Source organism: Eumetopias jubatus, unplaced genomic scaffold (genome assembly GCF_037043125.1).
Source record: "Eumetopias jubatus isolate StellerSeaLion01/CBP00866 unplaced genomic scaffold, mEumJub1_p1.0 scaffold_4, whole genome shotgun sequence".
In the NCBI taxonomy this organism is placed as follows: domain Eukaryota; kingdom Metazoa; phylum Chordata; class Mammalia; order Carnivora; family Otariidae; genus Eumetopias; species Eumetopias jubatus.
In genome coordinates, this window is record NW_028274810.1 from 36982120 (window position 1) to 36997907 (window position 15788).

The 15788-nt window shown below is 31.8% G+C and overlaps 1 protein-coding gene across 2 annotated transcripts in view; it reads right to left on the bottom strand.

Moving 5' to 3' along the window:
• The window catches only part of PRKACB (protein kinase cAMP-activated catalytic subunit beta), a 116196-nt gene that overhangs the window by 50383 nt on the left and 50025 nt on the right, over positions 1–15788 (bottom strand). Inside the window, exon 1 of one of the 2 annotated variants that reach the window (XM_028102447.2) lies at positions 13617–13881. The exons of the other annotated variant lie outside the window; for it this stretch is intronic. Coding sequence (XP_027958248.1) covers positions 13617–13800 — 184 coding nt within the window. The 5' untranslated portion in view covers positions 13801–13881. Of the gene's footprint in view, positions 1–13616; positions 13882–15788 lie in introns of those variants that run through there. 2 annotated transcript variants of the gene reach the window in all.

The following is a 15788-nucleotide window of genomic DNA, read 5'->3' on the forward strand; positions in this document are numbered from 1 at the left end:
ACTACAAAGCTATTCCCATAAGGGAGACCCAAGAGGGCCCTGCAGAGAGTTAAAGCTGGTACAGACTTGAAAACTGCCTGAACACTGAAATGTACCCTTCAACCACAAAAAACTTCATCAGCACAGACTTGCTCAAAGTGTTTGAGCACAACCTCTGATCCATCACTGAATAACAACGAAGTTACATAGACATAGGGTAATCCCTAGCAGAGAAATCAGCAGCCAGACACCATGGGGGACAGACCATACATTAAGGCCAAAAAAGCTATTAAAAATAAATAAATAAAAACCAGGGAAGAAAAAATAATCAGAATCCAGAACTGCTACAAAAATACCATTTTAAAAAAAATCGATTTTTTTGACAAAAATATTATATAATCCAATAATGAAAGGCAGTCAATAGAAAATGTCTCTGAATAGGCCAAGATATAGGATTTAGCAGACAAGACTTTAAAATAGCTATTATAAATATATCAATGAATAAAAGGAAATGTTTAAAGAATTATAGGAAAATGTAATGGCAATGATATAGTAAGTTTCAATACAGAAAGAGAAACTATTTTTTTAATTTTATTTTATTACATTATGTTAATCATCATACATTACATCATTAGTCTTTGATGTAGTGTTCCATGATTCATTGTTTGCGTATAACACCCAGTGCTCCATTCAATACGTGCCCTCCTTAATAACCATCACCAGGCTAACCTATCCCCCTCCCCCACTCCCCTCTAGAACCCTCAGTTTGTTTCTCAGAGTCCTAGTCTCTCATGGTTCGAAGAGAAAGTATTTATAACATAAAAATTATAGACTTCGAAAGCACAATACCAAAATTTACAAATTGACTACAAAGGCCCAAACAGAAGCTCTGAGGGCAAAGACTGAATCAGTGAAGGTGAAGACAGATCAATACAAATATCCAGACTGAAAAATACAGAGAACAAAAGACAGGAGAAAAATGAACAGAACCTCACAAACCTGTGGGATATCAAGGGTAGCAACATACATGTATAGGAATCCTAGAAAGAGAGGAGAAAGACAAAGGGCAAAGAAAAAATATTTGAGGAAATACTGGTTGAAAATCCAACTGGATGGAAAACACTACCCCACAGATTCAGAAGTTCAAATAATACTAACTAGAATAAATACAAAGAGATCTATACCCAGGCACATCATACTCACGTTTTTGAAAGCGAAAGACAAAGAGAAAATCTTAAAAAGCAGCAAGAGAAAAATGGCTAATCATGTACAAGGAAAAAGGAATAGGATTGATTACAAGAAATAGGGAGCTTAGAAGGCAGTGGAAAGATATATTCAGAGTGCTAAGAGAAAAAAGAAACAAACCTGTTCACAAAAATTTTCTAACCAAAACATTATTCTCCAAAAACAAAGGTAGACATTCCCAAATAAATAACAGCTGAGAATGTTTCTTGCAAGCAGAAATACTTAAGAATGTCCTTCAGGCTGAAAGGAAATGACACTAGACAATACTCAAATTGACAGGAAGAAATGAATACTGGAAATGGTAAAAATATAAGTAAAAGACTTTAAAAATACATACTTTTCTGTCTTCTCTTAATTTCTTTAAAGGACTTAAAGTGTATGAAATTGCAATGCTGGGTTTACAAAAATATACATGTAATATATGTGAAAATAACACAGAAGAAATGGAGCTATATTGGATCAAAACAGCTATATTTTACCACAATTAAGTCAGTATCATCCTGAAGTAGATTGTGATAAGATAAAGTGTATATTATAACCCCTAAACATAAAGAAAATATCTTTTGAAAATTTAGTTAAAAAACAAAGATTAAAATGGCACCTAATATTTGTTTAACACTAAAGATGTAAAAGAAAAATAACAACAAAAACTATAAGACATAGAAAACAAACAGCATAATGGAAGGTGGAAATCCAACCATATCAATGTGAATGGAATAAAGACAGATGAAAATGCAGAAATTATCAGACTGGATTAAAAAAAAAAGCAAGGTCCAACTATATACTACTTACAAAAGCCAGATTTAAAGATATAAATAGGTTGAAAGGAAAAGGAAAAGAAAAAGATATACCATGCAAAAAGTAACCATAGATAGCTGGAGTACCTAAATCAGTATCAGAAAAAATGAACATTAAGAGAAAAAATAGTACTTCAGACAAAAAAAGGACATTTCATAATGATAAAAGGGCCAATACATCTGAGAGATTTAACAATTAGAAATGTATACGCACTGAACAAGACAGCCCCCAAATACTAAAACAAAAATGGCAGAATTGAAAGAAGAACTAGATTATTCAACAATTAAGAGTTGAAGATTTCAATATTCCCTGCTCAATAATTCATGGAAAAACTAGACAGATAATCAGCAAAGATACAGGAAACTTGAATAATACCATAAAAAATTTGACATTTATAAAACACAGTACCTAACATCATCAAAATACATAGTGTTTTCAAACACAAATGGAAATTTCTACATTAAGCATTAGCTAAATGTTATATTAATCTGAAAGGACAAAAGTCATTCAAAATATGTTCTCTGATTACAGCAAAATTAAATTAGAAATCAACAACAGAAAATTTGGAAATCCCCAAATATTTGGATTTAAATCACAAAGAAATCTAAAGGACAATTAGAAAATGTTTGAACTGAATGTAAAAACACAAACAAGAAATCAACATTTTGAAATGCAGACAAAGCAGAGCTTAGAGGGAAATCTGTAGATTTAAACACCTATATTAAAAAAGAAGAAAAGTCTCTAACAATCTAAGCTTCTTCCACCTTAAGAAATTCAAGAAAGAAGATCAAATTAAACTAAAACCAAACAGCAGATCAGAGCAAAATTCAATGAAATAGAAAATAGAAAAACAACAGAGAAAATGAATAAGACCAAAAGCCTTACTGATAAACCTCAAGCTAGACTGATGAAACATTAAAATTCATAAAACATAATAAAACCAGACAAAAGAGATGATACTAATTACCCAAATGAAAAATGAAAAAAACAACATCACTGACACTAGAGAAATTTAAAAAATTATAAGGGAATACTATAAACAACTTTATCTTGATTATATAACTTAGATGAACTGGACAAATTCATAGAAAGACACAAGTTACTGAAACTAACTCAAGAAGAAATAGAAAATCTGAAAAGACCTATGAACAAATTAAAATGTTGAATTAGTAATTAAATTTTTTCCCACAAAGAAAAGCTCATGGCCATATGGTTTCACTGGGGGATTCTATGAAACATCCAAAGATATAATATCAATCCTACATAAACTTTTTCAGAATATAGAGGAAGATGTGACACTTCCCAATTTATTCTATAATGTCTGATACCAAAACTAGACAAAGCTAGACAAAGATCAAAAGAAAATTACAGATTAATATCCATCAAAATGCAAATATCTTTAACAAAATATTAACAAACCTAATCCAACAGTATATAAAAAGGATTATATACCATAACCATGTAGGATTTATACCAGGAATGCAAGGTTGGTTCAAACTGAAAATCAATTAATGAAATACACTGTATTAATAAAATAAAAGACAAAACCACATAATCATCTGAATATATGAGGAAGAAGTATTCCATAAAATTTAACACCTGTGATAAAAGCTTTCAACAAACTAGGACTAGGAGGGAACTTCATCTAGCTGATAAAGGGCGTGTGTGTGTTGGGGGTGGGTACTCTATAGCTTACATCATATATAATGGTGAAAGATGGAATGTTTTCCTCCTAAGACTGGGAATAAGACAAGGATGTCAGCACTCACCACTTCTATGCAATTTTGTATGAGAAGTTCTAGCCAGTGCAATGAGGTAAGAAAAAAGGCATATAGACTGATAATCTTTATTTGCAGATGACTTGACTATATGTAGAAAATTCTAAGGAATCTACAAAGAAACTACCAGAACTAATAAATGAGTTTATTAACATCATAGGATGTGAGATTAATATACAAAAATCAATAACATTTTAATATACTAGGAACAAACAACCCAAACATAAAAAAGAAACCACTCCATTCACAACAGTATTAATAGAAATATTTAAAAATCAATTTTAACAAGACTTCTTCACTAAAAAATAGGAAACACTGCATAGAAATTAAAGAACATCTACAAAATGGAGAAATATTTCATCTTCATGGATTACAACACTCAATATTGTTAAAATAGCGATTCTTTACAAATTAATCTACAGATTCAGTACAATCTCTATGAAAATCCCAGCAGACTTTTTTTTAAGAAACGATAGCTGATGCTAAAAATTGGATTAAGAAAATGCAGTAAAAATTGGATAGCCATATGAAGGCGGGGGAAAAAAGGACTTCACTCCATACCTCACATCATATACAAAAACAACTAAAAAAATCGATTTCTAGATGAAAGCAGAGAATAAAAATCTTCACTGTCTTGGGTTAGACAATGATTTGATTTGGCACCAAAAGTACAATGTATAAAGGAAAAAAATGATAAATTGTACTTCATTAAAATCACAAACTTTTACTCTTCAAAGACATCATTTAAGAAAATAAGCCATCGACTGAGAGAAAATATTTGCAAATAATGTATTTGGTAAAGTACTTGTGTTCAGAATATATAAAGAACTTTTAAGACCTGATGATAAGAAGGCAAAAATCCTCAATTTTGAAGGTGGGCAAAATATTTGAAAATATATTTCTCCAAAGAAGATACACAAATGGCTTATAAGAACTTATGAAAATATGCTCAACATCATTAATCATTAGGGAAATACAAACTGAAACCATAATGAAATACCAATTCACATATAACAGAATGGTTATAATCAAAAAGACTGATGATATTAAGTATTAAAAAGAATGTGAAGAAACTAACCCTCATACATTGCTGCTGGCAATGTAAAAGGGTAAAGCCACTTAAAACAATTTGGAAGTTTCAAAAGAATAAACAGAAACTTAGCATATGACCCAGCAATTCTACTCCTAGACATCTACTTAAGAGAACTGAAAGCATGTGTCCACTCAGTCTTGTATGCAAATGTTTATAGCAACATTATCCAAATAACCCAAAACTGGAAACAGTCTTAATGTTCATCAATTGCTGAATGGATAAACTAAATGTATTATATCCATACAGCATGCTATAATTCAGCAATAATATTATTGATCTATAACATGGATAAACATCAAAAACATTATTTTAAGTGCAAGAAGCCAGAAACAATAGATTACATGTTGTATAATTCTATTTATATAAAACATCCAGAAAAGGAAAATCTGTAGTGACAAAAATCTATAGGGACAGAAAATCTGTAAAGATAGAAAATGTCCAGAAAAGGAAATCTGTAGGTCCAGAAAACAGGTCAGGGTTTGTCTGTGGTTGAGGTGAAAGTGGAGACTGATTACCAAAGGATACAAAAGAACTTTCTCAAGTGATGGAAATATTCTAAAAATGAATTGTGGAGATGGCTGCACAATTCTATAAATTTATTAATAAACATTGAACTCTACACTTATAATGACTGAGTTTTATGGTACATAAGTCATACTTCATTTTTTAAAAAGTTGTCAGGGCTCCTGCGCGGCTCAGTTAAGTGCCCAACTCTCGATTTCGGTTCAGGTCACAGTCTCAGGGTTGTGATATTGAGCCCCATGTCATATCAGGCTCCACGCTCAGTGGGGAGTCTGCTTAAGATTCTTTCCCTCTTTCTCCGTCTGCCCCTCCCCATGCTCGTAAGGGTGCATGTGTGTACTCTTCCTCTCTCTCTACAAATAAATAAATCTTAAAAAAAAAAAAGTTGTCAACTGTTCTTCTATGTAAGTAGAGACAGTTGACTGAAGCAGATCTTTGCTCTAGGAAGAATCACTTCAGTGGACAACTTAATTATGTAAATATAAGGCTGGTAGGCATCCATTAGTCTGGGGAAATGATCTAACAAAAACCCTTTGGAGCTAGTAAAGGCTGTTCCTTCCCAATACCTAATGGTAAACAAAACTAATTAAAGGGAAGGAGGTAAGTAGATCTGTATTAAAAATAAAACGGGGATCCTGAAAGGGAGGGATTATAACTAGACCCCATTTTTTCTAAGGTTCAGAATTACCAGAATTTCTTTCATGAATTTTAGTGATAGTATCTGTGGCCCATGAGGAGGCACACTAAAGCTTTATCAAAGAGGAAAGGAGAATCTGAGTTGGTGATTTAGGGTCCACATTAGAGGCACTATAGGCCAAATTTAAGTGCCTACAGGGGCCATATAGGCAAAACAATAGAAGTAAAGGCCAGAGTAAATCACACAGTATAAATCCCGATTAAAGAGGATATTCATTCAGTGCCCATTTATTCTTAAGTGGGAATAAGAGGCCACTGAAATCAACTTTTCTAATGGTTCAAGGATATGGAAGTCCAGTATTAGCATGAAATCTTTTGTTTTAAAATCATTATTTTATATTTTTATATGAAATAATGGTATCAAATTCAATTATTTAAAAAATACCATGAGGACCAAACAAAACGTACCTGTGAGCTACATTTGAGTTACAGACAACCAGTTTGCTATCCCTGGACAAGATGTTCAAGAGAGGAAGGCTGATTTTGATAGTGGGGGAAGGGCTAAAAGATAACCTTGTCCCACATTCAACCTGGCATGGAAGTCAGGATCATGAAACATGTAAGTATAAATTAAGGAAACTAAGTCCTGTGATATATCCCTTGGATAAGCATAACACTGGAAAGGGTGGTCATCCTCCTATTCAGAATCACTAAGGTCTCCACAAGGATCAGTGTCATCACATCAAGAGGAAGGATACATCAAATTCTTTGGGACCAGTTTTAAACCATGAAACTATGGAGCAGTAGCAAAATCAAATGAAGCTAAAATGAGACCACTAGCTTATATACTAATCAAAATACTCATCTCTTTTTTCATCTATGCTTTGAAAGGAAGATTAGCCTCTCTATAATGAGTAAACTGTCAAAAGTTTAGCAATATGTGAAGGGGGCTGGAAGGAGACACCAACAAAAGAGCTACTTAGCAGTCCTGCTAATATGAACAGATGAGTGCAAGTGATTAATCTAAATATTTAAACGATGAAACGTTATTTGTATCCTAAGTGGGCCATACAAGTTATACAACTAGTCAAAAACTGAGTTAAAAGCAGCCATTATTTTAGGACTTTGCAAGTAATAGTCAATCCTTCAGAGAATGTATCACTCCAGTTTCGATTTATTAGCTCTTTTTTGGATGGCATCTTATTTTCAAAGTTCTCTTTCTAGCCTGTTGGCCTTCTTGGTCCTCATAATATGCATGCTGTCTCTGCATAAACAGGAAACCTCAGACACAAATCTTTGCTATAGGAGCCAGAGACCTGTTTTTCTAATCACATATAGAAAGATTTCACAGAATAGGTACTAAAAGCATGGGCTTTGGAGCCAGACTGCCTTTGTTCAAATTTCTTCCTTTGGATATGTTATCTTGAAGAAATTACTGTCCCTCAATGTGCTTTAGTCTCTTCATCTGTAAGATGTGAATGATAATAATACTTACCCTACTGGGTTTTTTAAAGGATTATATAAATGAATATATGCAACGTCCTTAGAACAATGTCTGACAGATAGTAAATAAATGTTTCATGTGATAATGTATATGACAGTATTCCACCCAGGGAATGTGGGAATGAAGGGGTAAGAGTCACTGCTATATTGCACAATCAGAATTACGTGATATACTTTATAATATGACTGAATCTCCAACCCAACTAGATTATAGTCTGTTGATTACCAAGGAACATCTAATGATAATGGTCTATTCACCAACTAAAACATGTCTCTCAGACCATTTGCTACTAATAATTGATCAATTTTGAAAAGTGGAAAATTCTGATAAACACTAATAATAAAGGAGAAAATAAAGCATATTTGATGTATCAGAAAATTATACAAGGGAATTTAAACATCTTCTCTGAATACTGAAACAAATTTAACTCCAAAAGGATATATTACTTATATACCTGGGGTGCAATTAATTTAATGCAAAAGTCTTAAAATAGTCATAACAGTTCTCTAAATTTGTCCTATAAAATATAAAAATAATATGTACAATGATTTACCTACAAGGATGTTTATCACAGCATTTTTTTATATAATAGCAAAAGTTAAAAACAATCTAGATGGCCGGTGATCAGTTTAATAAATTGTGGTACATCCTTAAAATATAATACAAAACAGCCATCTTAAAAGATATTGTGGAACAACTCTTTATGATGAGCAAAAATGTAATGAAACACTGTGTACTAAAAGATCCAAATTTAGGGGCTGGTGGAAATTCGTTTATCTATGCAAAAACTAGTGTATAAATACAAAAGATATCTGTATCTATAAGACTATATATACAAAAGATGTTGGCAGTGGTTATCTTTTGGTGGAATTGTGTGATTTTTTACATTTTTCTTTGTTCTTTTCTAAGGTTTGCAAATTTTCTCCAATGAAGATATATTATTTGGTAATCAGATTAAAATATCACTAGGGAAAAAGTGCTTCTCTAACTTTAATGTGCATATGAATCAGCTGGGTAATTCTGTAAAAATGAAAATATGGACTCAGGTTTGATAGCACCTGAGAGTCTTTGTTTTTTTCTTTCTTTCTTTTTTAAATTATTTATTTATTTGTCAGAGAGAGAGAGCAAGAGCAGGGGGAGCAGTAGGGAGAGGGAGAAGCAGACTCCCTGCTGAGCAGGGAGCCCGATGTGGGACTCGATCCAGAACCCTGGGATCATGACCTGAGCCAAAGGCAGACACTTAACTGAGTGAGCCACCCAAGCATCCCGAGAGTCTTCCTTTGTTAACAGACTCCCAGATGATGCTAATGCTGTTGGATTGGGAACATACTTTGAGTAGCAAGACACTACCTAGAATATATACTTAATCTTTTTTCTCTAACCATGTTGTATGGCTATTCTTGCAAAACACAAGCAAATAGAAGCTACTCTTTATGTTATTACACTTGATATACTGCTTGGCATTGCTAAGTAGCCCATGGAAACATTTTCTAATTTTAAATTATTTAATTTTCCAATTAGTTTAAGTTCTGCTGATTATTCAAATTCTTATAAGCAATCATGATAAAAATACACAGATAACACTGAAGAGTTTAGTGCCTCTGGAATGTGGTATTCTCCATGCTCAGGTCAGCATTTTACTGCTTTTGGTTAATGACCATAAGCCTTTGAAATAAATTACAAAGATCATAATAGAACAAATTAGAGAATGCTTGTTAGTGTAAGACCATAGTGATATTTAACAGCAATCTCACAAACAACTCAGTGTTTATTGAGAACTATGCTGGCAATACCAAAAATAAATTGACAAATTTATGCCCTCTAGGAGTTCAAAGTCAAATAGGGGAGATATGTAACTTAAGGACTAATGTAATATAACTTTAAATCTATAAAATAAACCATAACTGAAGTGAACCTAAAATGATAGGAGAACATAGGAAGAGATTATGAACTCTAATGGAATGAAAAACAGGAAAAGAATGCTTTGGTGATTTTGTTAGAGATAATATTTGAGCAGAGCTGAAAGTACGAGCAGATCTCACCACTGGTAGAAGAAAGGAAAAGGAATTCCAGGAAGAAGAAACATCTTAAATGAGCTCTGTTATTGTAAAGGGAATCCAGTGTCTGACTATTCATTTGCCATGGTCATGCAGTAACCAAAAGTCTTAGTTGTAATTACCTGCCCAGCTCAAATAAAAAAATCTTTAGTATCCAAATACATTTCCTTGCAGAATAAGCAAGTTAGCTTTTCCTTTATTATGTTAGTTAAAATTCTTTAGGCCCTTTTAACAAAGAATGCATATATATTATTTTCCACTTTAAAAAATTGGATTAGCTCCCCACTGTCTTTTAGAATGTAGTTCAAAATTCTGAATATATAATAGATTTCAAAGATCAGATCTACAGACTACCTTTCTAGACAATATCTTACTATACCTTTTAAGTAAATCCTAAATTTTCATATTTTCACATATTTGTGTATGTTATTTATTTTCTTATAATAAAATAACCTTTTCTTCCTTTTCTGAGTCTCAAAATTCAATTCATTCTTTATATTCTTGAAGGTCCCATCTCCCCTTAATAAGTTAATTTCTTCTTACACTAAGCTCCCACAGTAAACTTATATTTTTAAGTAACCATTTCACTATACCTTAAATATTATGTTGTTTGTTATGTTTGCTCTTCCTACTCCTGTTTTTGAGGGTAAGAACTAGATCTTACTTTTCCCAGAGACCATTTATAGATTATGATACAGTAAATTCTCAAAAAATTTGCCAAATGACTAAAAATGGATTACTACCAAGAAGCTTATGGAATAGCTGCTGATGGAAAAAGCAGATAAAAGGATAATGTGGATGGTCTTCTAGCACAGATGTTACAATGAAAAAAAAAAGGAAGTTAAAATCACACAGATTCAGTGGCCTAAGAAAAAAACATGAAAGGGGTACCTGGGTGGCTCAGTTGGTTAAGTGTCTGACTCCTGATTTCGATTCATGACATGATCTCAGGGTCGTGAGATCCAGCCCCACATTGGGTTCCACCCTCAATACGTAGTCTGCTTGAGATTTCTCTCTCTCCCTCTCCCTCTGCCCCTCCCTGGCCCTCTCTAAAACAAATAAATAAATCTTAAAGAAAAAAAAAGAAACATGAAAGTGAATTGTTTTAAAGACTGTATGAGCTTTGGAAAGGTAAAACTGACTAGATAAAGGGGTCTGATAACCCACTTTAGCTATCTAATTCTACCTGAAGAAATCCATATACAAAATTGTTTATTTGTTTAATATGGTATTTAAATCTAAAATTCACTCATATGGATTTGTATCTACCAGAAAAATAGCCTGTCAATTCATGGGAAAGGAGAATAAGAAAAGTGTTTGATGGTATTCACCTATTCAGTCCTTAAAATGTTATTAGACATTCATTAAGTGTATAAAGTCCAAGATTTAAAATGTGAAAACTTCAAGTTCAGCACTGTATAATTTGATACATTTATGATCAAAGGAAGATTTAAAAGCTAACCATAATACACTTGCTACAAAGAGAATTCAATGAATGTCAATTCAATGAATGTCAATACTCCTGTTCATTCTGAGTCAGAACAAAAAGCAGAATTCCTCCATGTTTTTCTTTTGAACTTCTTGTACTTACATGTAGATGGAATCAGCTGTTAAATATTTATGTTATCAAACAGGAATTCCTGTTACTTAATTTAATAATAAAAGATGAAACACAGTTAAGGTACCTGGAAACTACTATGTGGCTTTTATTCTGTATTTCTTCCTATATTTACTAGACTAGAGAAGAAACTTGGATTAAAACTTGTTACATTTTATAAATGCTTAAATTGGTAATTAATCTTTACTCAATAGTTCACAAATCTAATTTTTAAAAAATTACATGTATTTTCTGTGCTTAGTTGATTTCTTAAAATAGCACTTTTGGATCAAGCATATTCAGAGTGTTTATTATCAGGAGATAGCACATTCCTTTTTCTTATCAAACAAGTCATGCAAGTAGAATGCTTTAAAGTAGCCTTGAAGAATGTGGTTTTCATAAAAACTTCACGTAGTCAAAATTCCTTCTATAACTCACTCTGTAAATGATAATTTGTGTTTTCATCACAAAAATAAACCTTGAAAGTTTGAAATGATAGGATTCCTCTGTTTCTGTTGTATCAGTGTTTTCTCCTCTACAGCAACATATCCCATACTATAGTACAAAAACTAGAGCTTGTATTCATTATACTCATCTTTATGTATATAAAATTATTGTGTCTTTTGATATTTTTGGGATGTGAAAGAGAAAAGAGAGTAGTATACTTGATTAATGAACATTCAGCTACTCTAAGTATTTCTTGTATCATGCCCATTATTTGCAGGGCTCTAGTTCTGCACCTAATTTTACTTGTGTTACAAGTGTACTATTTATTTTATTTTCCTTATCACAATAAAGAAAAATGTTAACAGCATTTTATCAGTCTCTTTTTTCTAAAAGAAATCATACTTATGATGTTATCTTCAATTTCTAGGTTTTAAAATGTGTTTCAGAAAACATCACAGGCCCCATATATTTTTAAAAATGGGGACAGTATAGTTCAAACATAACTTTTAATTATTACAGGCCTGTGATATTCATTCATTTGAGATACACTAACTAAACAAATACCCACTATTTGAGGAATAGGTACTAGTGAAACCGAAACTAATTCAGTACTGTCCTCATTCTTCACTGAATGCTTAATTAAAAGGTCTTCAAAATGCATGAAGAAGATTCCAAAGGGACGTAGGAGAATGCAATTTAACAGCACAGGACAAGTGGAATGAATAACAAACTTCTGTTGTACGGTTAATTTTAGTAATGTAGTATTATTTCCAATATTTAATAGTTCATTAACTTGAAGATGTTTGAGATTCCTCATCTATCAATCTGCTTTACAGTAAGGATTAATTCTAAACAATCAAGTCTTTAAGTAAGAAAAATTTTAACAATATATGTGTTTTTTACTTTCTCCTTAAAACAGCTCGAAGAAGGTAAAAAATTTTTGATGCAGTAAATAAATAATTCAAATAAGCTTCTATAGAACCATGAAGGTACTATAAAACCAAGGAGTAAATTTTATAAACCATTCTTGGTTTGTTTTGTTTTTTAAACTGAGTTTTAAACTGCTATGGAATAGATAAACAGAAAAAGGCAAAACCTAGTGCTATTTGATTATCAAACACCACAAAAAGGGCAAAGGTACCAAGGGTAATTCTATTGTTCCTTTAGTCACAGTGACTAAAATACCTTGGGGAGGGTCCAAGGTGAGATGTGGAATGGAGGCACTGGTATTGTTTATACATGAAATTTATCTTTTAAAGTGCACGTCACCAAAAATGGTTACATGTCACCATTTTAACAAAGCAGCAAGTCCAAACATTTTAACATGCCTGGAAAGAATGTGATGTATGCATAAACAACTTTTTCCTCCTTTACCATAATTATAAATAACATAAAATATAATTATAAAAGCTTTTGATATTCATAATGTTATAAATATAAGATTTCACATACAGTGATTATACTATGCCTTCATATTAGAAATCCTGCTTGTAAAAAAACTGAAGTAACTTTCACACAGGCATTTAAAAATAAAAAATGGTAAACATAATAGAACTTTAATTATAAATTCAAGAGTCTTCTGCCCTTTTAAATTTTAAGGCTTATAAATCCAAAATTTTTTTAAAAAAATAAATTTGTTTCTAAAATTTAGGCTTTTCACTTTTATATAAGAACAAAAAATAAAAACAAACAGTAATACACACTAGAAATGATATAAGAATTCTATAGAAAATTTCCTACTGATATGTGACTTAATGGTCACATATAAAACAAAACAATGAACTACACAATTCAGTTCAACTTATAATCAAGTCTTTGTGGAATTTTGCAACTTCATCCTGCAAAATGTCCTTGTGTAAATCATAAAAAGACAAAACATTGTTCTTTATGCTTGATTCTAAAACTCCAATTAGTATTTTAGCTTCTAGTTAAAATGTATCATTAAAAAAAAAAAACTTACTTGATCTGTCCCATAAAGCAGTATGTTCAGAGAAATGAAGGCTGTCATTTTCCAGAGCAGTTTTCTGATCATGTGCAGTACTTTTAGAATGTCTATGAAATAATCGGCTAGCAAAACCTTCCAATTTCTGAAGAGCAGTTGTACCTGTATACTGGTTACAGGGTAGTTCTTTATAAGCTGCCATTCATGTGCATTTACACTTTACTTAAAGTAACTAAAAATATTTCCAGAAGGAGCTCAACAAGTTCTTACACAGAAGCTAAGAGCTATGCATGTGTCAAACTTCCTGTTTGCAGGGTATTCAAACCACTACTGCTGTTCTGTTTCCTGTTAATATAAAACAGTACATTACTGAGCCTTTCTTAGCAAACCCTTCATCTCAACTAGAGATGAGGATTTTAAAGACTTGCAATATCAGCCTAAAAGGTTTTATGCTTAAGAGTGTTTAATATTAATGAGAACATTAAAGATAAGATTTTATATATAGATAGACTAAAAAAACTTAAAAAAAAAAGAAAACTAGTTAAACATGTATTACAACCCTATGCAAACAATTAAGGCCAAACCACTCTCCAAACAGTATGTTAAAAAGGCTGTGTTTTTTTCCAGGAAATCAGCTAATGTACAGATTTTATGAATCCTTATAAGCAGTTAACTTTTCACTGAAAACTTGTATAAAATGGATATTAAAAGCTCTTGCAGAACAACTTTATAACATGTTTTAACTAAGAAAAATCTGAACTAGCACTTAAAAAAAAGAACCGAATTTTGCTAACTCACCGACTTAAGTCTAAAATATACAGAACTACAAAAACGTAGTATATGAGTACTGCTTATCAAACTTACAATCTGCTGACAAGTGTCTATCAGCAGTACATTTTTAAAACACTCTGCCTACTTGTGCTCTCTATCTCTCTGTCAAAGTAATAAATAAATCTTTAAAAAATTCTAAAATATGTAAAAAAGGAACAAAATATAAGATTTAGAGTTATATAAAATCAGCCACAGCAAAACATTTCCACTGAGAAAAAATTTCCTTCTAGTTTACTGAGACGTGTTAATTTCTAAAACTTAACACTAAGCACTACTGCTTCCCTGATCCCTAACTTTAGGTCTGACTTAAAAACAACTGTTTTGATTAAAGGTAAGTAAAATTGACATTATCCATTTGCAGGAAAGAAGTAACCTGTAACATTTAATGATGATTTTGAGTACTTGACTTTTGACACCAATTAAAGGATGAGAAATCTATATGCTTTTCTCCTTGGGAGAAAGAGGATCTACCTAAAAATATCTTAGTCCAGATTTCCTGCCAACTGCTTGACAAGTAGAATAGGAACAATAATAATAAACAGAATAAATTGGAACAATAATATAATCAGTTTAGGACAAAACACACACACAAAATTGACTTATGAATTTTTCCAAGTAACAGCTCCATTATGTACATTTTGTTTTGTGTAACAAAATTAGTATCAATGTAACCAAACAGGGAACAGTATCTATAATACTAAGCTTTTAAAATTTGTAGCTTTCTGTGTAAACGTGTGTGTATAAGAATAATTTTTTATTGACATCTGACAGTGCTTTACACAAAACAGACACTGAAAAAGTGTCTGCAGTCTTGAAAAAACCTCTACAGAGCATGGAAGGACTATAGGGGCAGAAGTAGATGAAATTCCTTAATTCTGTCTTGCTTTCTTGACAGATATTCTATTCATCCTGAGGCTCACTCCAAATTCTTCACTGAATTTTCCCACATATTTCCTGGAAAATAAATTGCTCTCTTTCTCCACTGATTTAAACTTTTGTGTTACAACTTGCTGTTTATAAATTTATATCTCAAATTACATTACTTGAATTCATAAATGTAATGCATGTATTACATACTCAATAAATATGTCGAAGAAAGCATTCATTTTTAATAGATTAAAGGTCTAAGTAAGATCATCAAATATTTGAAAATGTTTTTAATTATGCAATGTCATTGAACTCTTTTTCATTATATTCATTACTTAATTTTGTTCATTCTTTGGGTTTCGTTTTTATAATGTGCAAATGTGGATTTCTAAAATTACTTGTTTTCCCTGCTTCCAGTCATTTTTTTCAATCACTCATCTCTGACACATTAACCTTCCCAAAATATTGCACTCATGGTATTCCTTTACCAAA